The 27,232-nt window shown below is 38.7% G+C and overlaps 1 protein-coding gene across 1 annotated transcript in view; it reads left to right on the top strand.

Annotated features, from left to right (window-relative positions):
- Window positions 1-27,232, top strand: part of USH2A (usherin) — a 987,589-nt gene that overhangs the window by 486,505 nt on the left and 473,852 nt on the right. Inside the window, exon 32 of the mRNA XM_075540576.1 lies at window positions 19,354-19,513. Within this exon, the coding sequence (XP_075396691.1) occupies window positions 19,354-19,513 (160 nt within the window). The remainder of the gene's footprint in view (window positions 1-19,353; window positions 19,514-27,232) is intronic.

The following is a 27,232-nucleotide window of genomic DNA, read 5'->3' as shown; positions in this document are numbered from 1 at the left end:
ATCCTCAGTTTCTTCCTTCAACAATAAAAATGTTTTCCTTAACCCAAAATACTTAAGTCATTTCTGATATTTTCTTCAATGGTATGCATTTTAAAGTGTGTGTGTACATACACCGGCTCTTCTGACTCTTAAAATGACTCAATTGTATAGAATAGATATATGTTTTCCACTGAGCAGACAAGGAATAGAGTTTCTGAAAGCTTAATTGATTTGCTTGGAATCGTGCAGCTAGCCAGAGCTAGACTTTAAATATTCAGATTTACTCTCAAATCGCAATTCTCAACTAAATGTTGGAAGCAAAAGGATGGGAACGTCTATTAGATTATTAATAATACTCAGTGGTGTCAAAATATTAATACAGCATTGACATCTTCATCATATTATAAAAGTATTCTTAAAGACAACATGTCAATTAATGCCTTTTAGTCAAATGTTAGCTTTAGTTTTTAGAATTTAAGTCTACTGACTTAAAATAGGAACTGCCTAATATTATGCACTCATAAATCGAGGAGATAAGGGTAGAAATTATAGGTCTGCAGAGATATTATTGGTAAGAGAGGGACCATTCATCAAAATGAGTAAAGAAAAGGCATGCAATGTAATGCTAGAATCCTGTAACTCTTGTGCCCCATGGCCTGGTATCATGCTCTCTCGGTTAACTGTGACCATTAAAGAATAATATATCCTTTTAATATACTCAATGACTGCATACCATTGTGCCCAGAGGTAGTAAACATTAAAAAATATTTGGCCATTTGAAGAGGACTTGGGAAAAAAGCCAAAGACACTAGAAAAAATATATTTTCAAGAATGTTGATTCTAGTTTGTTCTCTCCTTCATTAATTCCATTCATCCATGTGTTCATGCACCTGCTGGGGGGGTGCATGACTGTTTATTCCAATATAACAGTGTTCAATAATTGACATGTAGGGTCTGCACTTTTCCTCTCTGTTTACTTCTTTCTCATATCCTTTAGTTTACTGGAAATGTTTTAATTGGATGACCTACATAATTACCTAGATTGTGAGCACCCAGAGTATAGGAATGGCATCTTTCATCTGGAGGACCTTGGGCAGTAAATGACCTATGTACAACAAATGCTATTCTTAAGATGAAGAAAAAATGGAAGCACTGTTCCCATTATGTTACACCGAGAGTCTATGAGGAGAGTTTGCTGCTGTGTCAGCCTGGTAGAGAGGCAGAGAGGCAGAATAGCTCCATTGAAAATGATAGTCAAACCTAAACCAATTGTGGAAGAATAGCATGTTTCCCAATACTTGACACACATTGAGTATATATCTGCTTTAGATTTTTCTGTACTACATGGTTGCTTAGATTAAGACATAGCTTCCAACAAAACCAAACTCCCTGGAATGAGTGGATTCGAATTCATAGTGACCCTATGGGACTGACTAGCACTGCCTCTGTGGATTTCCAAGCCTCTAATTCTTATGTGAACAAAACTGTATGCAAAACCCATTGCGTGGCTACAATATAACACATTTAATGATACAAATGTAAAAATAGCTCATATGTCTTTTAAAAATCATTTTATTGAGGGGATCGTACAGTTCCTAACATATGTTTTTTTAAATTGAAACAGACTAATGAGCAAATTTTATGAAACCCTCAGCACTGGATAGTGCAGGTTTGAAAAAATGAAATAAGAAACTTCTTAGGAGTGCTGATAAGCATTTCACGAGTTAGAGGCATCCTTCTTATGCTGCCTCATCTCCGAATATACATCTCGTCCCAGTCAAGCCTTGAGCAATGGAAGGAAATTGAGTCAAAAAAAAAAGAAATTCAGTAGAGTTTAGAGAAATTTGTCACATAGATTCCGACTTTTAAGGACTGAATTGCAATGAGAGTTTTCCGCCCTCCCTGTTTGTTCCCCTGCCCTGTATGGAAGCACGCACTAACCCAGCGTCTCTGAGGGACATACTACTGAATATGCAAATCTTTGAGTATCTATTTCCTGTGTGGAGATTAAAAAGTCACTTTCTGCCACTGGTGTAGCTGCATTATGCAAAAATCAAGATGATGAAAACCAAAATTTCTCTGAAGTTCAAACTCTGGGGTGGAAAAGACTCTACAGATAATCTAAAAGATTTCCGCCTGAGCTGAGTCATTGCTATAAGGTAAAGGTTGGTTTTTAAAATATAAATCACATAAATAGTTGACGTAAAGCTACATACCTTTAGTGTAAAGTGAGCTCAAACAAAATTTGGTGTAGATATCACTCAAGCACAGCTTCTACAGGAGTGTTTTTTTTTTTCTTCTGGAAAACAGTTTCTACAGATTGAAGTTTGACTTTCATTTGAAAAACATTCGTTTGCTTCAATGACAGCTGGATTCCACGGTATCACCATGCATACATGTAATACGTTCACAGATCTACTATAAATAAACCTTAGCTCCTACATAATAACATTGGTTGAGTCTGAATAAAAACTTTTAAGGAACAGATTGTAATGTAGAAAATAATCATCTTTTAGAGTGGCTTTCATGAACGGTCTACAGAACAAGTCACTATACCTTCAGTGATGATGGGCTTGTCCACTGAATATAGAGAGAGAGATGTCAGTTTTAAAAGAACTGATATTCATTTATTTTTGTCTTTTTTAAAACAAATTTTTAAAATAGTGAATTACGTGGGGGGTTGGGTTTGCTTTTGTTTTTGTCTTTTTGATGATTTTAGTAGCATAAACACGTCTACTTTGCCAAAACTCCCAGTTTGATTTATGTATATGCTCTCCAGTTCAGTGTAATGATGGGTCTCAAAGGGGAGCTTTGACCAGTAGTAGAATATTAATTCTGATCACTATCTTGAATTTTGTGCTCAGAACCAATTTGTTGCAAACAATCACACTTTAATTTTTTGATAATCAGGAAACTTTTAGTTTTTTCCTAAATTACCTTTTATTAAAAGTATCTCAATCTCCATCAAAGGCAATATACCACAATTTGTAATTTTGCATGAATTGTTTTCTCAAATAATTTACCATTTTATATTGTCATTTACTGAAGCAGTTTAAATTTGAGTGATTTGGGATCCTTGGTTTATGGTAGCTATCCCAAATACAACATGGCATGTGTAAGCTTTGAAAAACATAAACCAAAACAATATGTAATTCAAAAGCAATATCTGACAATATGTTAGACTTGCCTTATTATCAGTTGTATCCTACCACAGGACATGGCAGATGCATTTAGAAGATGGCCAATAAATATTTATAAAGTGAATAAGTAAGAGAATGACAGAAAAGCTATTTCTGGATGCGTGTAAGCCAAATAAACGGGATCGTTTCCAAACACATTGATGATCTGTTTTGAATTTAGCTGAAAAAATTAGCCTGAACATGACATAATTCCATGATAAACATTTAATTATTGGTGTATTTCCCCACTATCTATTAGCATTAATTAATGGAGTGACATTTAAATAAAAAGAAGAAATTAGCCCCTGCTGTTTTGGGGAACGGTTTAACTTGCTATCACTTACCTGTTATATTTATTTCATAGAGAAGCCATAACAGATCATTACAAACTGGATGGCTCAAAATAACATAAGTTTATTCTCTCGCAGTTTCAGAAGTCTGAAATCAAGATTTACGCAGGGTCTTGGTCTTCCTAAATGCCCTAAACGAGCATCTTTTTTATGCTGTCCTCTGAATTTCCGGTGTCTGGGAATCCTTGCCATTTCTCTGCTTATCGCTGTATCCCTGCAATGTCTGCTTGTGTTGTCATGTGGTGAAATTCTCCCAGTGTCTGTTTCGACGTCTCTCATCAGTTTTTCATAAGGGCACCAATCACAACCCTTCCTCAACCACTAATTATATCCCAAACAACCCTATTTCTGTGCAGTCACTTTCTGAGGCTCCAGGAAGTACTTGAATTTTCTGGATGCTTCATTCAATCCAGTTAACCATGTGGTTATAAAAATATCCTTTTGTAGGTCTTTGTCTTATATTAACTTCACTGTAACTATTACTGTAGATATGCTGAACGATATGCTTTTTCTTATCTTTCTAGGAAATGAGGAAACTGGGGCCTATAACACATTTCCCTGGTTTATTTTGTGGAAAATATCAATAGGGCAATATTTTGAAAGTTCCTTTTTTTAAAAAAGAGAACTCTATCGCAGTATGCGTCCTATTCAAGGATAAAGAGTCTATAAAGTTCCAACGTATTTCTAGTTGTTAATTCACAGCTTTTAAGAATGGGGTAATTGCATATTATGCATTGTATTTGAACTAAATCATAATCAACCCATTGCCATCAAATTAAGTCTAAGTCATAGAGATCCTATAGGGCAGAGAAGAAAAGTCCCATCAGTGTGTAATTGTTGTGGCTGTAGACTGCCTCGTCTTTCTCCTGCAGAATGACTAGTGGGTTAGAAATGGCAACATTTGTTTTAGCAGACAGGCGCTTTACCGCTGTGCCACTCTGACTCGGACAAGCAGAGGTGTGTAACTGTAATATTTATTTACACCCTAACGTGATCATGTAAATGCTAAGGATTTAGCAAAATGATCACTGACAACTTGCTCAACAAATTCTCCCAACTTAAATTGACAAGGAATTTTATGATGAATCAAATAGGTCATCCTCTCCAAGCCTCTGTAGCTTAGAGAAAAAAATATCCAAGAAATCAAAGTTTGATCACAGTATTCTGAATGCCACGTTTGCTTCAGAAAGTTCGCATACAACATAGAGGGTAGCTTTAAAGATATTGCGGTGTAAACGCCTATTTTTACAGAGGACAAAACTTAGTTTCCAATTAGAGCAAGTGTTTTTCTCAAGTTTATGCAATTAGATTACTAATGGCAAGGCCAGGATTAAAAGAGGAGCTTCCTAATTATTAGCATTCATTGAATTTATCACTGAAGAGTTTTCAGGCTGGTACCCAACAATCTTTCTAATCTGGCTCCAACATGTCTTTCTAGCATCTTTTCTTTGTTTTTAAAATATTCATCGTGCTGTGGGATGAATTGGTCCTCTACAGAAAGATATGGAGAAGTACAGAATTCTTGTGTCTCCAAATGGGTTCTTGATTAGAAATGGTCCTTTGAAGTTATCATCAATTAACAAGAGATTATATTGGAATTGCACTTGTCCTAATTTAACATGGCCACCCAAAAAAACAAATAGATAAAAATTTAAAAACCCAAACTCACTGCCATGGAGTCAATTCAGACTGATAGCAACTCTATAGGACAGGGTGGAACTGCCCCTGTGAATTCCCAAAAACACTCTGCCACTCTCAACTTGATGGAGCTAACTATTGCTTTCCATGCTTGCCCTGAATCAGTCTATAACAATGCAGTTCAACATCTCCTCTACTATTTTAAAACTTACTCAACCTTAATTTAAATGTTCTCTCCATCTTGAAGTAATGAATGTTTCTTCAGCCAGGTAAAGTTCTCTCCCTCCACGGAAGTCTTAAGGAAAACATTGCTGCATTTGATTGCATAAAAGTTATAGAGTCAGCCTTCCATATCTGAAATTCTGAATCCAGAAACTCAAGCAACCATGGATGACAAATATTTGGGAGAAAAAACATAAACACAGCAGAAGGTCCCAGCAATCCCTCAAAGGCTAAGAGGGAGCTCAGAGCGCATAGCATTTACATTGCATTACGTCTTCGAACCCAAAATCCTACAGTTAGCAGAACAATACCTAACCCATAGCATCCTCAGGACTTCTTAATCAGTGTAGATATAATTTAAAATGTACAGGAGAATGTATGTAGGTTATATGCAAATATTTTATATACAGGTTTTAAGTATCTTCAGATATTAGAGTCCACAAGGGTTTCTGGAATAAATTCCATGTGGATCCTGAGGAACAGCTAAGGCAAAACTTGTTGAGTGCATATTTAATAATATGCACTATCCCAGTCTTCATATTCAAAATATACTGAGCTCTTCACAATAAATGAGATAGAAGGCACAGTCCATTAGATATGGACTAGTTAAGTAATAAGAGATTTCCTAAAGAAAAAGTATATGAATACAGTCACAGAAATTTAAAAAAAAGATATTATGAACCACTTAATTGATTTTTTAAAAACATTTTATTAGGGGCTCATACAACTCCTATCACAATCCATACATATACATACATCAATTGTATAAAGCACATCTGCACATTCCCTGCCCCAATCATTCTCAAAGCATTTGCTCTCCACCTAAGCCCTCTGCATCAGGTCCTCTTTTTTTTTTTCCCCTCCCTCCCCGCTCCCCCCTCCCCCACATGCCCCCGGTAATCCATACATTGTTATTTTGTCATATCCTGCCCTATCCAGAGTCTCCTTTCCCCGCCTTCTCTACTGTCCGTCTCCCAGGGAGGAGGTCACATGTGGATCCTTGTAATCTGTTCCCCCTTTCCAACCCACTCACCCTCCACTCTCCCAGCATCACCCCTCACACCCTTGGTCCTGAAGGTATCGTCCACCCTGGATTCCCCATGCCTCCAGCCCCCATATGCACCAGTGTACAACCTCTACCCTATCCAGCCCTGCAAGGCAGAATTCCACTTAATTGATTTACAAATAAATATTTTTTTCTAATTAGGGTTTCCTTTGTTGATTAGAATATTAGAAAAGTAACTCTTTCATGTAATGCTGATATAAATGAAAATTGGCAAAACTTGATAAGGGAGGGTCATTTGGCGATGTATATAAAAGTATGCCATCTGTGTTCTGAACATCATTTATTTCTTGATGCTCTCTGTTCTTTTCCACCTCGTTCATGGGCTTTGCCTCAGAGTGCCGCTAGCAGCTGGCACACTGAGGATTGCATCGACAAGAAGAACTAAGGCAAAAGCATCTATTCCTCAGCTCTTTCCCTGCAGAAGGACTTTCGATTGGTAGTGACTATGTTCCTCTACGGAAGGGGAAGTTCTTTCCCTACTACCACTCTTCCAACCATGGTGGCCTTCAGATCTAAGGTAGCAATGGCTCAGCATGTTCTTAGCTACCAGATTCATTATCATCATTTGAATATTTCTTTTAACCCTACTCATAGTCTTGTAGACAGTCCCTTCAGCATTTCTCACCAATAATTTCATTTGAATATGGCACTCACTCCCTTGCCAGGACCCTTGCTAGCCATCCTTTGATTTTGAAATTCTACTTCTAAATGTTTCTTAGTGAAATAATCATGTACATAATCATATAGTAAATTCTAGTGCTATAATATTGGTAGAAATTATTCTGTTGAAAGCCGAAATGAGCTCAAATTAAAGGACTTGAGATGTCTTATGGAAAGAGGCATTTATGTCTTGAAGTTATCAAATACCAATGTATATGTCTTGCCACCCAAAAGATATGTTGGTTCTTGAAGCTGGGACACATTACTTTTTTCCATGCTTTTATCACGAACCCAGTAGAGGGCTAGGTTGGAATAATTATTTATGTTTTTTTATGTTTTATTATGGAAATTAGACTCAGATATAGCATAAGAAGAGTTAGCTTTGGCAATAAACATGATCTTTGGGCATGAGAACACCAAATTGGGTCAAACTGCTTTCTCAGTGAATTCAGGCGGCTGGAAATTTAGTTTTGAAGCAAATTACCTGGTCTTTAAAAGTTTAAATAGTGTTATCTGCACAATATCTGGAATGGGAATAAGAGGATCATTCGCAGGGTTTTGACAGAATTAAAATTAGTGAGTGTAAACTTACTTACAATACATAGTGGCTATTATGATCATTATTATCACTCAATTAACAACATCTTCCATCAGCATTTTTACTGGAGAACACTGTTTTTTTTCTTGCCACTAGTCTTATCAATTTTTTGACTCATGTCTGGTAAAATATTAAGGTTATTTTTTTTTCATTGAAGTAAGTTAAATAATATAATAGTAGTAAGTGCTTACCTAAATCTGGGAGGAAAAGCTCCAATTTTTAAAGAAAAAAATTAACTATTAGGTAACTAAAGTTTGTCCAAACATATCCCTGGAATTATTATCTCAATTATCTACTTTTTGTTTGTTTTCTGTTGAACACATCTATGAAAATTGGAAATGATTTACTGGCTCATTAGTTCTGTGTCAAACCTCAGTGGGTGATGCAGCGGACTGCTAATCACAAGGTCAGCAGTTTGAAAAGAAACAAAGATGAGGTGTGCTGCTCCTGTAAAGATTACAGTCCCTGAATCCCACAGGGGCAGTTCTGCCCTGTCCACATAGTCACTGCGAGTCTGGATGGACTTGTTGGCAGAGGATGAACCCCGTATCAATCACTGTTCAGAGGGAAGGGAGGCTGAGGGTTGGCAGTGAGAAATAGGATAAGATTATCCTCGATTTAATAACCAAAATTAGCCATAATTATAAAGGGCATAATCTACTATAATTTGTTGAACAAGAGTATAAAAGATGCTCAGAAAGCTGGGCTTATTAAAGATGCTGTCAGCAGGAGGTGTTCTGCATGGAAGCCTTTGCTCTAACTAACCAAAGAAGAAATGTGGAAAATGAAGAAACATCACCTCTCATTATCAGCATTACAGTAATGTTTCTTGAGTTTGGGTTTTTTTTTTTTTCATTGTGACTGACAAATCCTGACTGACTAGACTTCCCTACACATGCCCCCGGCCACCTTCACCAAGCCTTCCTTTCCTCTTGTTATTTTTCATATTGCAATGAGGTTTTTAGTATTCATCATCAGATTGGAATTCATAAAAATATGTCTATATGAAGATGCATTCCTCATCCGCAAAAAGCTTGCAATACTACAAATACTTATAAGGATCCTTACCTGCCAAAAAATAATAAAAAAGAGAATCCAACAAAGTACAAACTATGAACTATGTTAAACATGATTAAGAGATGTTTGTGGGTAATATAAATTCTGAGCAGGATATAAAAGAAAGAAGATCTGTAGATTTTTCTGATGAGGTAAAACTATTCCAAGCACAAATAAAATAACTGGTTAAGTTTAGTAATATATTTAGGGTGTGATTTTATTTTTCTTATAAAAATGTTACTGCTGTAAAAGTGTGTGCAGCCCAACATTGGCCAACTTCAAAATTTCCATATTATGTAAAATTTTAATATCATTAATTTTATTAATTACATAGTACAATTATCACTAATATCTGTTACCAAATTTTCATAATCATAAACAGAAACTCTCTGCTTCCTAAATTATGACCTTACCTTCTGCCTTCTCCCCTCCCAATAAGTTTTCATCAGCATAATTTTACCTATTCCAGTTTTTGCCTGTGGAGCTCAGGTGGTGTAGTGATTAAGCACTGGGTTGCAATCTGCATGGTTGGCCGTTCAAAACCACCAGCAGTTGGGAGGGAGAAAGACTGAGCTTTCTATTCCTATGAAGTTACAGTCTCAGAAACCCACAGGCGGTGGCAGTGAGAGCTGTTTCATGTGAGATCATCCATTTATTTGTTCTTTTCTGATTACTTCACCTAGAATAATGTTTCCAAGTTTTAGCCTTATTGTGGATGTAAAAATCTTTTTTAAAAATTCATTCATCTCTTGATGGTTTTATGTTTTGACAATTATGAATAGATCTGCAATGAGAAATTTCTGGGTATAATTGTACATAGAAGTCCTTAAAAGGTCACAGCGACTCCAGCTCTGCCAATTTGTTTGACTCGCAGGACCTGGTGTTGGTTACTTGTTTACATGACCCCAGAGAAGCATGTTGGAAGATAAGGTGTCGATGAATAACCCAAAAATAATACTGATCAGCTTAGATAAAGCCTCTGGCTTTATTAATTATAAGGCGAGACTCTGGGTTGTTTTTTCTTTTCTGAAATCAAAAGGCTGAGCAAGCAGTTGTAGAGCAAGGGCTACCCAACAGCAGAGATGAATGCAAGCTGACATTCCACGTGCATTCTGGCACAGCTCACTGCTCTCCAGGCGTCTGGAACACACACCACCTCTTAGGTGCCGCTTAAGATGGGTTCTCACTGAACCATAACCTGGCCGTGCTTTCCAGTCAGAATACCAAATGACAGAGAGCCATGGGCAGTAGCTACCCAGATTGTTCCAAAAATTTTAAACATCCAGGTGATGATTTGTGGGAAAGGAGACAGGAAAGTGGGAAATCAGGTTGCTTTTCTATCTTTCATTGACAAAACAATAGAAAGACTCAAAAATATGAAAAGTGAGACATTATACTTTATATAATAAATTAGAAAGAATTGAATTTTAATTCTGAAAGGGAGGCACAAATAGGAAGAAACCATGAAAAATAAATGAGAAGATTTAAATTCCTCAGTTTGTGCACATGAATTTAAAAAATGATTACCAATTTATTGATTCATTCTGTAAATTGAGATCAATGAAATTCTCTGAATAACAGCATGACATCAATCACAAGCTAGCATATAATTCATGGTCAATATTGTAAATTATAGTTTCTTTGACAGTAATCAGTGAGGTTTCCGTGGCCTGGGATGCATTTCCTTGTATCGTGTCTTGGGAAAATTCTTTGGGGATCCATTTCTAATACATATTAAAGTGATCTGTTTTTCCTTGTCCACAACCCCCTGTGTTTGATCGTATGCAAACGATACAATCAAGCAAATAGAAAGCAAGATGTCGTCACTAAGGGGTTCTGACCAAACAGTGGCCTTGTGTTTTCTGGGCTCCTCTACTCTCCATAGACACGACTCAGATGTGAGTGCCTGCCTGGAATTTTGTGAATCGACGCATCCATTGCATTGCCCTTGAATGGACTGATGGCATCTATGGCGACTTATCACCAAATCAGTTGCATTTTACCAGGACGGTGAGAGTGATCATATTTCTTTTTGCTTGAAGTTTTCGTCTGGTGGTTTCGTAGCCTCATAGCGTCCTAGCCTTCCTTCCCTGCAGCCCTCATTCCCGTATTACTAGCTTTTAAAATAATTCATCATTTCCTTCATTCCTTTCCACCGGAGCTCTACTTCACCTCTCAGACACATCTGAGACTGCCTCCTCTTCTATCTTCTTATCTCCCGCTTTCTGTTTCTCACTCATCTCCTTTCCTTTCACAAGGATTTCCCGCAGCAGGCCACCTGTGCGTCCTCTGCCACGTAGCATGTTAACTTTGAGCCCTTCTTTTTCCAGGCCTCATTATTCAAAGGACGAGAGTGACACTTCATTTCCGTATGGAAATGCAGTTAGAATAGTCCACTTTGGGGTGGACAGCGCACATCTAAAAATGACTTGGTAATCCAAAAAGCTGTTTAATCAGACCAACATTCTTTGTACTCTGGCAAATATAGTTTTCAGAAAATCCTCAATTTTTGTCCAAACATTCATCAGATTTCCCAAGATAGAAAGCCACCCTCGCAAATGATGTCTTTACTTGTGTGGGTTAACCTGTTTTACAAAAGCTAAATTGGAATAAAATTGAATTCTAGACAGGGTCTGAAAATCTTAAGTGTTATGATCATCATAAACAAAGCTGAGGTGACAAAGTGTAAGATGACATTTGTGACTTTCTCTCTGAAAGACACCTGTCTCTGTCCTTATTTTACATAGAGAGAGGTGGACTAGCAAAGAGCTGCCATCTAGTCAACAGGAGCACAGCAACCTAAGTATAACAGCAGCAGATGCTTCCAGGTCCTGCGTCACACTCACAACCAGCACCCCAAAGCTTGCGTTCATCTTTGCAGCGATTGTGCCAATCCACCGCATTGAGGGCCTCTTCTCTATTGCTGACCCTCTACTTCCCCAAGTTCTTTTTCACCCACCATAATTAAGTCATCCTGATGATGAATCCAAAGTAGCACAACACAGGAGTCACCACAGTACAAAAAATAATCTGACATAATTTAATTTTTTTTTACTTCAATACCATACAAACTCCAATAAAGCCAAACTCACTGCCACTGAGTTGATTTCAACTTATATGGAGCTATAAGGATGGGGTACAACTGACCCTGCAGGTTTCTGAGACGAACTCTTTACTGGAGTAGAAAGCCTCAGCTTTCTCCTGCAGTGGCTGGTGGTTTCAAAGTGCCAACCTTGCGCTTAGCAGCCCCACACATAGCCCATTACACTCTCTGAGCTCCTCCCATCTAAACTAGTAATGGTAAATGGATTGCAGTCAATTTTTGTCATCCTTCTACCCACCCTAATGGTGTGAAAGCTTCAAGCGTCTAACACTGTAACATACCCTTGGAATGTGGCCCCAATACTTTCCTTCTCCGTTCAAAGGGTCACAGTTGAGATAGTTCCTTCCAGTCCAATCCATCTGTTCTTTCCTTCCCTGTCACATGGAGGTCGCTGAAATCTTGCAAAATGTTCCATGGCTCTGCTTGCCTACATATCTCAAAGAGTTTTCTTTTCCTGGGATTTTGCAGTTGAGGAAATAAAGTGAAGCCAAGTTCAGATGAGTCATTTTTGAGGATGTTGATGTTACCAGCAAAGCACTTAGAATTGAAAAGGAAACTGAAGCAGACCTGAAGTCGTTTAGGACAGTAGTGTGACATAGTCGGTGCAATATGGCATGTGTTAATTAGGTCTTGGACATACATCCTTGTAGATCATTAATGGACTTGCTACTATTCATCATTCTGACTCTTAGCCCCCCATGTACAACAGAAAGAAACAGCCTAGTCTTGTAACATTCTCACAATTGTTGGTGCCTTGAGTACATTGCTAAAGCCACTGTGTCAATCTGTCTTGTGAAGGGCTTGCTTCCTTTTCGCTGTCCCTCTGCTTTATTAACCATGTTGTCCATCTCCAGGGGCTGGTCTCTCCTGACAACAAGTCCAAAGTATGTGAGAGGAAGTCTCACTATCCCTGCCTCTTAAGGAACATTCTGGCAATATTCTAAGACAGATTTGTTTGTTCTTTTGGCATTCCACATGGTACTTCCAATATTCTTCGCAAGCACCATAATCCAAAATAATTAATTATTCTTATGTCTTCTTTATTCAATGTCCAACTCTCACATGCATATAAAGCAAATGAAAATACCATGGCTAGGGTCAGCGTACCTCAGTCCTCAAAGTAACACCCTTGCTTTTCAATACTTTAAAGGCATTTGCATAGAGTTGATTAGCCCAATGCAATGTTCCGTTTGATCTCCTGACTGCTGCTTCCATAAGGATTTCAGTGACAAATTCATCAAAATGTATAATTAGTCTGAAAGCTCTGCTGACACCTGTTCACTTTGGGTGATCCCGCTGGTACTTGAAATACTAGTGACATAATTTCCAGCATCATAGGAATACCCAAGCTACTACAGTACAATAAAATGACAGATGGGTTGTCTAATCATTGATACTGAATTCATGGCTTTTTTCACATCCATACTATAAATGTAAACTGGAGAATATTTTAAATATATGTAAACAAAATTAAGACTCATCTTTATATCCTTCTCTGAAATAACCATGGAAAACATTTTGGTGGATGTCTTATCGGAAACATTTGCTTGAGAAGTATGCTGTGGCTTGAAGATAAGTCCAGTTTAGGCAAAACATTACAGCCGTGCGGCAGAGCAATGGGGGGAGCAGAGCAGGGAGCTCCTGAGGGACTGCAAAGGATAGACTCTGGGGCCAGAGTGTGGCACCACATCGAACTCAACTGGAGGACAAGCCTAAAAGTCAAAAATCATACCTTGATCTATTTACAGGTTTTTCTTTTTAAAATTTTTATTTATTTTAAAATTCATTTATTCTTTTCTTGGTCAGTGGCTTTCTTTGCTGTTGTCATCATTGTGTTCTCTTTTGTCCCTTTGTCTTGCTATGCCTTGTTTGGGGGTGTATATTTTTATCTCTGCAGATCTATCTAGATAAGATAAACTGGGTGAACAGTCTGGAGGAGAAAACAATGGGACTAATGGTTCTGGGGGGGACATAGGAAAGGGAGAGGTGGGAGAAAGGAGGTGGTGGTGACCAACCCAGGGACAAGGGAGCAACAAGTGATCCAAAACTAGTGGCAAGGAGGGTATGAGAGGTCTGGTAGGGATTCAGCAAGGGCAAGGTAACTGAGAGAAATTACTGAAACCCAAATGAAGGCTGAGCATGATGGTGGGTTAAAAGGAAAGTAAAAGGAAACAACGGAAAGAACTAGGAGGCAAAGGGAATTTATAGAGGTCTGAATACAGACATGTATATATGTAAATATATTTATATAGGATGGTGGGGAAATAGATCCACATGCATATATTTATAGACTTAGTATTAAGGTAGCTGATAGGCATCAAACCTCTACTCAAGTACTTACTCAATGCAAGGACATTTTGTTCTATTAAATTGACATTCCATGATGCTCACCTTCCCGACACGATCACTGAAGACAAATGTGTGCATAAGCAATTGTGGTGAAGAAAGCTGATGGTACCTGGCTATCAAAATATATATCATCTGGGTCTTGAAGGAAGTGTTCATCTAGCTCAGAAACAACAAAGCCCACATGGAAGAAGCACACAAGCCTGTGTGACCATGAGGTGTCAAAGGAATTAGGTATCATGCATCAAAGAACAAAATATCATATTATTATAAATGAGGGGGAGTCCAAAGTGGAGACCCAAAGCCCATCTTTAGGTAACTGGACACCCCTTACTGAAGGGTTGCGGGGAGGAAATGAACCCGTCAGGGTGCACAGTAGCAATGATGAAACACACAACTTTCCTCTAGTTCTTAAATGCTTCCTCCCCCCACTGTCATGATCCCAATTCTACCTTACAAATCCAGCTAGACCAGAGGATGTATACTGGTACAGATAGGAAATGGAAACACAGGGAATTCAATACAGATGATCCCTTCAGGACCAGTGGTGAGAGTGGCTATACCAGGAGGATGGAGGGAAGGTGGGGTAGAGGGGGGAAACCGATTACAAGGATCTACATATAACCTCCTCCCTGGGGGATGGACAACAGTAAAGTGGGTGAAGGGAGACATTGGACAGTGTAAGATATGACAAAATAATAATAATTTATGAATTATGAAGGGTTCATGAGGGAGTGGGGAGGGAGAGGGGGAAATGAGGAGCTGATATCAGGCTCAAGCAGAAAGCAAATGTTTGGTGAATGATGATGGCAACATATGTACAAATGTGCTTGACACAATAAATTTATGTATGGATTGTGATGGGAGTTGTATGACCCCCAATAAAATGATTTTAAAAAATGATAAGTACAGTTTAGATTTTTTCTCTTTTTTTTTGATCAATCCCCTTTATCTCTTAATTATAACCCTCTACATTGGAGTGAAAATTGTATTCATAGAGTCTTTAGAAACCTTCATCATTCTTAGACACTAATTAGTTTCTGAGGAAAATGTTGGCAATCTGCTTGGGGACATGGAGTTCTCCCACTAGCTTTTGCCACTCATGCATTCAATAAATACATACAATTATCACATTAATCATAAAGATAGAATTTTAAAGATGATAGAAAATATCTCTGTACTCAAGGAATATATATTCTATTGGAGAGATATCAAATCAAGAAATAAATGATCATAGAATTTATTGTAGTACTCATAATAACAAAATAAATAAGGATTTTTAAAGGAAAATGAGGCCTTTTCGCTTTTTTAAAGTGATAAATCCCCTCTTACTTGTTTCCTGTGTGCATAATACACTTTCTAGGAGCACACATACTATTTCTGTGGGTTGAGCAGGAATCGTCGTGGTGGTGTGGTTACACATTGTGCTGTGATCCACATGGTTGGCAGTTTGAAACCACCAGCAGCCTCTCGGAAGACAGACTGCTCTTTCCACTTCTGTTAACAAGAACCATGTTGGAAACCCACAGGCTGTGACACAATGGCAGTGAGTAATACTTTTGAGAGAGAGAGAGAAAAATATGATACTTTGGAATGGCAGTAGTCGCCTCTGTATAATGATCCAGGAAGGCCACTTAGAGAATATGAATAACTTTAATACATGAGACAAAGCCCACTGAGTGTGAAGACAGACAAGGTGCACTTAATTAGAGGGAACAGCATATGCAAAGACATGGAGGTGTGAGCTTGTCATGGGAGAGAAACAGAGGTAAATCTAATACATGCGATGAATGGGAATATGCAGGTGTTTTGAAGGTCCTTCCTCAGCCAGAGGTCACTTTTCCCTTTGTTCAGATTAAAGATTTTAGTGTCAGCTTCACCATATCTGCAATGAATGGGAAAATACTGCTAGTTTTTCTTTTAAGATAGGTCCAGATTCACCAATTCCTACTGTCTTCAGGTTACTGGATTATTATAGCTAGTCTCTTTTTTCCCAAGTATGTATAAGTTTTATTTTATCTATAGTTGAATTAAATTTCAACATATAAAGATAACATAATAAACTATGCAAAATTATCAAGTTATTTGCAGGGTGGCTTAATAATTAGAAAGCTATACCTGTTACTGGACAAATGATAACATGGTATTGCTTCCCAAAAGGCTTTCCTTGCTGGTATCCCTGCAGATACTATTCTCACGAAAATATTTATAACCTGTGATTATTGAAGTGCATAATTGTGGTGAATGAGGCAGTTAACAAAATTGCCCGAGCAAGCGGTTTCATTCTTGGTAGTCTGTATTTTGTGGTTTCTAGAAACTGGGGAAACCTGATCTTTCTTTTCTTTCATTTAGTCTCTTAAGTGAGATCTTCATTCTTACTGTTGCAGCAATGGTCTGTACTCACAGAACAGCCAGGGGACATTCCTAAAGTCAATGTCAAATAATGCCTGAACCCCGCTCACAATCCTGTGTGACCCCTTTAAAGAGTCCTTCCGGTCCATATGATTTTACCTTTCAGTGAATGCCCAATATCCTCTCTCACAATGTTATATCACATTTGTTGAGCTACTGCCATATTGGCCTCCCTGCTATTTCTCAAACATGCCGGGTATACTTCTCCAGTCCTTTGTTACCTTTCCTGAGATGATCCTGCTAGTAGAGCCTCACGCCTTTTTTCTACATTCATGTCTTCAAGTCTATGCACAAAATTGCACCTTACAAACAAGGCCTCTTCTAGCTCTTGCTTTTAAAAAAATAGCCAACCCCCCTTATTTTCTTCCTCTGTTCTATATTCAATAGCACATTCTAATAATATAGCACTCACTCAAATTTATTGCCATCTACTCAATTCTCATTCAGAGCGATGCTATAGAACTGCCACTGTGGGTTTCTGAAAATTTGATTCTGGAAGGCAGTAAAAAGTCATCTCTTTCTCCCACGGAGTATATGGTTGTTTCCAATAGCTGAGCTTGTGGTTTGCAGGGCAATGTGTAACCCACTACACCACCACAGCTCCTAACTAGCACTGTCACCTGTAGATGCTACAACTCAGTGTCCCAGTGCTGCTGTGAGATAAATAACACAAACCCGTGGGTTTAAAGAACAGAGATTTGTTTTCTCACTGTTCTGGAACCTAACAGTCTATATCAGGGTCTTGGTCATGTCAATGCTTTCTTTGTAAGGTTATCTTGGGCATTTCTTGGCTTGTAAACAATCTCATATGGCATCTGCCTCCCTCGTTGGATGGGTATTTCTGTGTCTAACCTAATTTTTTTTAAAATTCGGGAGAAGTGTTTAGATATAGAACCTACCCAATTCATATATGATCAAATAAAATAGCAAAGAAATCCCTATGTCCAAACAGGATTGTGCCCACAAGTAGAGAGGTTAGTTAGGGTTTTAGTGCTTATTTACAGAGAGAAGTGCCCTTGCCCTCTCTCCTGGCCATGCTGTTCAAGGGTGTTGGGTGTCCTTCTAGTGTTAGGTACCATGCAATAACTGTCCACTGAGAGCCACCCTATGGACAATAAAGCAAAACACTGCCCTGTCCTTTACCATCCTCACAATATTCATGACTGACATTGTCGCAGTCCCATGCCACGGTATAAGAGAGCACCTTACCATAATTTAACACTAACACATAGAATCTGTGGGGAAGGAAAAGAGGTTTAGGCTGCATGGTTGAATCTTTCATTGATGGAAATTTTTGTTCTATGGTAACTAATTTTACCAGAAAACCATGGCGTGCCTTCCTTTTGGTTAGCTATCTATTCAGCCAATTGATATTACATTGTGTGAATATCTGAAATCTAGTTTGTCTTTGCTATCAGTGCGATGTAAAATCCATTTGCCAGAAATGGGTTGAATTTCATTAATCTTTAAAACATGAAACTTTAATGAATCATGGTTAATGAGATTTAAGAATATGTGTTACTTAGATTATGACTAATTTATATCAGAAACATTACAGAAAATAACAATTATGCCTGGTTCTGTAAATGTATGAAAAATGTTAAATCTTGATAAAGTTGAATGAACTTTGGTTAGATGCACTGAACAAAATAATTACTGTATACTTTTAGAAATAGAGTGTTCAGAGAATTACAGATATGAATCAGTAACTTGCAGACTTGTTTATTCTAGCGCAAGGGCATATGGTGTCTACTAGAAAAGCAGATAATTAGAAAGTACTAAGGAAGGGGAACTCAGCAAAGGGAAAGATGATTTCTATGCAAAGTACTATTCTACTCTCTCGGTCAGCTTTCATACCTAGCTGAACTGTATCTAGCTTGTCTTATTCATTAATTATTCATATTTTTTCAAACCCTTGCGTTGAAAGCCTATGGCTTCCCAGTCATTGTGCTGGATACCAAGAATGCAAAGAAAATGTAGCAAGCTATCTCCTTTCAGTGTACTTATTAAAATGGGTGAGATCATCTAGCAGACAGATGATTATGACACACTATTATAAATGCTAAGCTAAAAGTGTGTACAAAGTATAGAGGTAGACCGAAGAGAGAGGGTATGGCTCCAGCTTATGGCAGGCTCATGATCAGACAGTGTGAGGGACATCTTTAGGAAGAAACTGGCATTTGCACTGAACACTATGACTTGGACGTCCAATAATAGGTGGTCCGATGGACAAGAAGGACAAAGAAGCTCTGTCAAAGAGAATTACAAGGGCAAGGTCATGGTAACATACTGCGAACTTGCATCTGAAAAGCAAGTTATGGTGTCTTCCAATGGGCTCTAAAAATAATTTAAATCCCTCTCTTGCTCTTTTTTTTAAGCAGAGCCATTGAATTAAGACTAGACTCAAAAAACAAAAACAATTTATCCAGCCACAGACATCAAGAAAACTGCCAAATTGTTAAAATAAAGCGTTTCAGCAGCACTTGTCTACCAGGAAGCTTCAAAAACTTCATGGAAAAATGGAATGAAAACATAATGAATTGTTTCCATGAACATTTTGAAGTCCCTTGAACTGTAGTTGGGACCATAACATATTTCAGGAATAAAATAGCCAAATATATTATCATTCATTTACTTGTATTTACGTTTTTTTTTCTTTAGCAGTTCCAAGAAATAAGAAATATAGGAAATATAGGATACAAAATAGGATGGTAAATAAATTTCGGTTTCTCCCCACCACATAGGTTTGGCAGTGTTTACACCTCACCAGTTTGTGCTGAGTGCATGCACCCAGGTGGGATGTGCAAACAGTTCCAGGGTCGCTCTCTACACGGCGCAGCTGCCACCTGAACATGTGGAATCTCCGATTTTGACCTTGTTGGATGCTAGAACCATACACATACAGTAAGTAGACATGTTCTATTTCACACACTGGTTCATGCAAGAATCCAAGTGAGTTCAATCAGAAGGACTTGTGACATAAAATTAATTTTATTGTGATTAAATGCATAGAAATGATTAGTTCAGTGGTTCTGGGAACCTTTGATTATCACTTGACAACTTAATTTCCATTTTGTCTTTATGTAATCAGACTGAACTACATATGTGCACAGACTCTGCAAACTTCAATAAAGGAAAAGTGACCATTACATGACTGATTTGAGATTCTAATATGTAGTTCATTGTGTGTACTGATTTGGAATTAGAAAATATCTACATATACATGTGTGTAAATGACTTCTTGCAACTGACCTCAAAAAAGTCCTTTCAAATACAAATGTCTTCATATTATTTCTGATATGACTGACTCTTGCCTATTTCCTAACACATGAAAGAAGTTTTATTGTAACACTCAACTGTATTTTGCAAAGTGTCTTTTCAACTTTAGCCTTATCACCATTACTTTTAATTTAACCTAATTAATAGTTGTACATTCACTTCTGTCAGTCTCAGCTTTCTCATCTATAAAATATTTTTTCACTAGTGAATTCTGTCATTATTTAAAAATTAAAAATACCATGCTTTATGATATCATTCTCCCAACTATAAACTCTCCCATTGGTGTTTAGTGTGCTATAAACCCATTATTTAGCCAATAAGATGTTATACATTGTGTATTTCACAATGTACCAATCCGTGTTCTGTTCCATGGCTGTCCTTATTTTCACCTGAAGGTTTGAGTGCATTCCCCATATATGAAAAGCTCTCATTTTGTCTTTAATCCAAACCAATCTATATGAAATATAGTATCTATTTATCTAGGTTAGGTGTCACTTCATTCAAGATGTCTTATCCGACTACTTCAGATCCTCTAATACTCTGCTATAATCTGTAATTTCAAATATCAATCCTGTGTTAAATTGCAAGACAATTGCATTTCACATAAATTCTTAGAAATTATGGTTTTCCCAAATTTTACTCTACACCTCAACTTAAAAATCAAGTACTCATTTATGTACACCTCTGTATTATTGTCGATACTGTCCTTGAGTTCTACTAAGTCTTTTCTAACTCATAGTAACCTCAGGTGACAGGGTAGAACGGCCTCCGAGAATTTTCTTGGCTGTCAGTTTTGCAAAAGCACATCACCAGGTTACTCACATACAGAAGGGCTAGGTTTCAGATTAATGTCTATAATGGTGCCAATAGTAATTATTTTTTGTAATATTATTGGTATTAGGTGATGCCTGTTCTGACTCAAAAGTGAAGTGATGTACACTACCACTAAACATGACCCAGCCCTGTGCATCTTGTATTGTTACTGTTCCTAAGTCAACTGTCAATCAATGTCTTTGAGATCCCTCTTCTTCTTTCATTGACCCTCTTCTTCTTTCATTGACCCTCTACTTCAACAAGAATAATATCCTTTCCCAGGAACTGGTCCTTCTTTGTAATATGCACAAAATAGGTGAGATGAAGTCTCATCATCCTCGACTCCAAGGGATGTTCTGCCTAGACTTCCAAAGAAAATGTGTTCTTTTTCTGGTCATCTAGAGTACATTCAATATTCTTCCCGAACTTCATAATTCAAATGCATCAATTATATTTCTATCGTATTCATTGTCCATATTTTGCACACACGGGACAACTGAAATATCATGGAATGGATCAGGTTCACCTTAGTTCTCAAGGAGACATGTTTGGTCTTTAACACTTTGAAGTGGATTTTTGCAGCAGATTTACCCAACCTGTCCTTCAATTTCTGGGTAGTTGCTTACATGGGCATTGATTCTGTATTCAAGTAAACAAAATCTTTTATAACTTCTATCCAATTTCAATGTTTTCCATTAGTACAGACATTAGGATTTTAATTGTATCTCTCTATAATGATTGATTTTCTTAAGGGAGCGCTTCAAGTTCTCACTCTCTTTCAAATGCTTTTAAAAAGTCAGTAAAATACAGGTAAATATATTTCCGATCTTCTCTGTTTTCAGGCAAGATCCATGTGACATCAGCCATGATAATCCCCCATTCACATCCTGTTCTGTATCCAGCTAAAGTGTCTGGAAGTAATGTTATAACTGTCTTTGAATTATCTTCAGCAGTGTTTTAATTTGTCTTTTAGAGCCTCTCTTGGAGATCGTCTGTTCAGCTCATTTCATCATATGTTTTATACTTGCGTTAGGTACTCTATATTCCAAATCAAGTTTTAGAATTCCTTCTGACATCCATTTTGGTCTTCTCTCGCTCTCTGTCTCTTTTTTTTTTGGTCTTTTAAAATACCTTTTCCTTTCTTCATGTATGATGTTTTGGATGCCATTCTGTAACTTGTCTGGTCTTTAGTCACTAGTGTCAGTCCTTGAAATATCTCACTTCAAGTCAGATAAACTCAAGATTATATCTTGCCTGTCATGAATTGGTTCTAATTTTCTTTGGTTCATCTTTAGCTTGGCTGTGATCAATTGGATGGTCTGTTCTGAAGTCTGTCCCTGGCCTTGTTTGCACTGATGATAATGAACTTCTCCATGTCTTTTCCCACAGATGTAGTTGGTGTGGAATCCTGCTGGGGTATTCCATTCACGAGTTCAAGTGTATTATTTTTTTTTAAAGTTTTATTAGGGGCTCATACAACTTTTATCACAGTCCATACATATACATACATCAATTGTATAAAGCACATCTGTACATTCTTTGCCCTAATCATTTTCTTTCTTTTTTTCTTCCCTTTTCTTTTTTTACATTTTATTAGGGACTCATACAACTCTTATCACAATCCATACATATACATACATCAATTGTATAAAGCTCATCCATTCATTCCCCGCCCCAATCATTCTCAAAGCATTTGCTCTCCACTTAAGCCCTTTGAATCAGGTCCTCTTTTTTTCCCCTCCCTCCCCACTCCCCCCTCCCTCATGTGCCCTTTGTAATTTATACATCTTTATTTTGTCATATCTTGCTCTATTCGGAGTCTCCCTGCCCCCCCTTCTCTGCCGTCCCTCTCCCAGGGAGGAGGTCACATGTGGATCCTTGTAATCAGTTCCCCCTTTCCAACCCACTCACCCTACACTCTCCCAGCATCGCCCCTCACACCCTTGGTCCTGAAGGTATCATCCACCCTGGATTCCCTGTGCCTCCAGCCCTCATATGTACCAGTGTACAACCTCTGCCCTATCAAGCCCTGCAAGGTAGAATTCGGATGATGGTAGTTGGGGGGAGGAAGCATCCAGGATCTGGGTGAAAGCTGTGCTCTTCGTCGGTATGACCTTGCACCCTGACTGACCCATCTCCTCTCCTAAACCCCTCTATGAGAGGATCTCCAGTGGCCGACACTTGGGCCTTGGGTCTCTACTCTGCACTTCCCCCTTCATTCAATGTGGTATATATATATATATACATATATACATATACACACACATATATATATATATACACACATATTCTTTTTTTTTTTTTTTTTTTTGCATGATGCCTTATACCTGGTCCCTTTGGCACCTCTGATTCCACTGGCTGGTGTGCTTCTTCCATGTGGGCTTTTTTGCTTCTGAGCTAGATGACCGCTTGTTTATCTTCAAGCCTTTAAGACCCCAGACACTATCTCTTTTGATAGCCACGCACCATCAGCTTTCTTCGCCACATTTGCTTATGTACCCATTTGTCTTCAGCGATCCTATCGTGGAGGTGTGCAGCCAATGATATGATGATTTTTTGTTCTTTGATGCCTGATAACTGATCCCTTTGGGATCACTCGCTCACTCAGGCTGGTGTGTTCTTCCATGTGGGCTTTGTTGCTTCTGAGCTAGATGGCCGCTTGTTTATCTTCGAGCCTTTAAGACCCCAGTCACTATCTCTTTTGATAGCCGGGCACCATCCGCTTTCTTCACCACGTTTACTTGTTCACCCACTTTGGCTTCAGCAGTTGTGTCGGGAGAGTGAGCAACATAGAGTACCAATTTAATAAACGAAAGTATTCATGCATTGAGGGAGTGCTTGAGTAGAGGCCAAGGTTCTTCCGCCACCTTAATATTAAACCTATAAATGTAGACAATTAGATCTATTTCCCCATCCTCATATATATGTTTGCATGTACACGTCTTTGTCTAGACCTCCATAAATGCCCCTTGACTCCCAGCTCCTTCCTCCCTCTCCCTTGACTTTCCTCCTGCCCCACAACCATGCTCCGTCCCCACCTGGGCTACAGCTATACCTCTTCTCTATGCAACCTTACTCTTGATAGTTCCCCATCAGGCCTGTCACTCCCCCCTCACGACCATTTTGGGTCCCATGTTGTTCCCTTGTCCCTGTGTTTATTAACACCACTTCCTTACCCTCCTCCCCCTCCCCCACCCGGATCTGTCTGTCCCTCTGGAACTGTCTGTCCTATTGTTTTTCCTTCCAGATAGTTCATCCAGCCTGTCCTATTCAGACAGACCTGTGGAGACACTAACATGCACGAAAACAAGACAGAGGAAAACAAAGCAACAGTATACAACCAGACAATAAAATAACAAAAACTAACCACTGACAAAGAACAAAACAAAACACTTCACAAAAGAAAGGCTTGTAGTTCATTCAAGGATCGTTTGCTGGCCCTTAGGAGCGTTTTCCAGTCCAGTCTGTTGGGGCACCACGCCCTGGCCCCAAAGTCCACTTTCAGCATTCCCTGGGGACCTTGCCACTCCATTCCCTTGCTATTCCACTGCACTCCCCCAGTGCTTTGCCTCGGTGTGGTGGGATCAGGTCAGGTGCAATTCCCACACTGTGTCTCCGGTGCTGTCCCCTGTATCGCCCTTAGTCACTGAGGGGCACCATGTCTCATAGTAGGGCCAGCCATGTTGTTCTCTCTGTGGACTGGCTGCTCTACTCAGGAACATCAACCTCACGGCCTCGTGGGCCAGGCTGTGTTCCACTGTCTCCTCCTGCCCCTTCATCTGCTCCCGTGTGCTCTGATCAGATATGTCCATCTCCCGGAGCTGCAGAATCAATGTCATCCTTTGAAACAAATTCTTTTCGGGGGAGGGGCAGGAATCCACTTAATTTTTGGTGCTGGGCCCTACTCCACGCCGGGATATTGCATTCACACCTTGCAACACTGGGTTGAAGTCTGGTCCCACTTTCCCTGTGGAGATATAAACAATGCCCTCCCCTTGGGTGGATTAGTGCCCCATGCCCCCACTTCCCTTTTCTTCCTTATATTCATCCTTTTATTTTCCTTTCCCCACCTCCTCCACTGTTGTCTACCATGTGCATCCCTGGTTTTGATCTGGTCTCTGCCATACTACACAGTCTTCACCCCAGAAATGTTTGTATACAGTAGCTTTTTCCCCTATGCCACTTTTGCATTAAAAAATTTTTTTTTAATTTAAATTAAAAAAAAATTTTTTTAATACTTACCTCAGCGGGCTCATGTTGTACTTGTCCTTTTGTGCCTGACTTACTTCGCTTAGCATGATTTCCTCCAGTTCTTCCCATGCCGCTATGTGCCTCATACGTTCATCACTGCTTTTTAGTGATGCGTAGTACTCCATTGTATGTATATACCACAGTTTTTTAATCCAATCGTCAGTTGATGGAAATTTGGGTTGCTTCCAACTCCTTGCAATTGTGAACTGTGCCCCAATGAACATTGGAGCACAGATGTCTGGCCTTGGTTTGTTCCTTGCCTCTTCTGGGTTTATGCCCAGTAGGGGAATTGCTGGGTCATATGGCAACTCTATTTCCATCCATTTTAGGTATCGCCAGATTGATTTCCATAGTGGCTGTACATACTTACAGGCCCACCAGCAGTGGATGAGAGTTCCTGTCTCCCCACAGCCCCTCCAACACGTGTTGCTTTCTGATTTTTTGAATTGGGCTACCTTTGAGGGTGTCAAGTGGTACCACATTGTTGTTTTAATTTGCATTTCTCTTATGGCTAAAGATCAGGAACATTTTCTCATATGTTTGTTGGCCATTCGGATTTCTGTCCCTGTAAAATTTCTGTTCAAGTCCTTTGCACACCTTTCAAGTGGGCTATTGGTTTTTTTTCTTTTTGGAAGCTATCAGAGTATTGTATATTTTAGTAATAAGACCTTTGTCTGATGTGTCATTGCTAAAGATGTTTTCCCAGTCTGTGGAATCTCTTATTACTCTCTTGGTGAATTCTTTAGATATACACATGTGTTTTATCTTCAGTATATCCCATTTGTCGATTTGTGCCTCCTCTGTGTTTGTGTCCTTCCCTATTTCTGATAGCCTGTGTATTCCCTGAGCCAAAGTTCTCAAGTTGGTCCCAATTCCCTCACTGATTGCCCTAATAGTTTGGGGTTTAACTTCAAGGTCTGTGATCCACCTTGAGTTTATTCTTGTGCATGGAGTGAGATAAGGGTCTTGCTTCATTTTTCTGCGTGTGGATATCCATTTTTTCCAGCACCACTTGTTAAAGAGGGCATTGGCTTCCCATTCGATATATTTGGGGCCCTTATCGAAGATCAGCTGTGTGTATGCTGATGCTTTTATTTCTGGGTTTTCAGTTCTCTTCCATTGGTCTGAGTATCTGTCATTGTACCAATACCATGCAGTTTTGAGAACTGTGGCTGCATAGTATGTGCCAAAGTCAGGTAAAGCAAGCCCTCCCACGGTGTCCTTCTTCTTGAGGAGTTCTCTGCTAATTCTGGGTTTCTTCCCTCTCCATATGAAGTTGGTTATCAGTTTTTCCATTTATTTGAAGAAAGATGATGGTAATTGTATTGGGATGGCATTAAACTTATATAGTGCTTTTGGCAGAACTGACATCTTAACTATATTAAGTCTCCCAATCCAAGAGCATGGAATATTCTTCCATTTGTTGAGGTTGCTCTTGGTTTCTTGTAATAGTGTTCTATAGTTTTCCCTATATAGATCTTTTGTTTTTTTAGTCAGGTGTATCCCTAGATATTTCAATTTGTGTTTGCTATTGTGAAGGGTACCACCTTTTTGATCTCTTCTTCTGTGGTCTTATCTGATATGTATAACAGTCCGATGGACTTCTGTTTGTTGATCTTGTATCCTGCCACTCTGCCAAACTCCTCTATTGCTTCCAGTATTCCCCCTGTGGAACTTTTGGGATTTTCCATATATAGAATCATATCATCTGCAAATAACGATAGTTTCACCTCTTCCTTCCCCAGACGTATACCTTTGATGTTACTTCTTTGCCTTATGCTGTTAGCTAAAACCTCCAGCACGATATTAAATAGGAGTGGAGACAAGGGGCATCCTTGTCTGGTTCCCTTGTTCAGTGGGATTGTGTTAGTCTTTTCTCCATTGACTATGACTTTGGCTGTTGGTTTTTCATATATAGCTTGTATTGTCCTGAGGAACTTTCCTTCCATTCCTATCTTCGCTAGTGTCTTAAACAGGAATTGGTGTTGGATGTTGTCGAATGCTTTTTCTGCATCTATTGATATAATCATGTGATTCTTATACTTTTTCATGTCAATGTGATGAATAATACTAATGGTCTTTCGTATCTTGAACCATCCCTGCATCCCTGGTATGAATCAAACTTGGTCATGGTGAATTATTTGTTTTATATACCTTTGTATTCTGTTGGCTAGTATTTTGTTAAGGATTTTTGCATCAATGTTCATTATGGATATTGGTCTGTAGTTCTAGATTCTTGTGGGATCCTTGCCCGGTTTGGGTATCAGAGTTATACTAGCT

The sequence above is a fragment of the Tenrec ecaudatus genome, chromosome 1 (assembly GCF_050624435.1).
Source record: "Tenrec ecaudatus isolate mTenEca1 chromosome 1, mTenEca1.hap1, whole genome shotgun sequence".
Lineage (NCBI taxonomy): Eukaryota > Metazoa > Chordata > Mammalia > Afrosoricida > Tenrecidae > Tenrec > Tenrec ecaudatus.
Note: the sequence above shows the minus strand (reverse complement) of the source record. Positions and strands in the feature narration are given on the sequence as shown.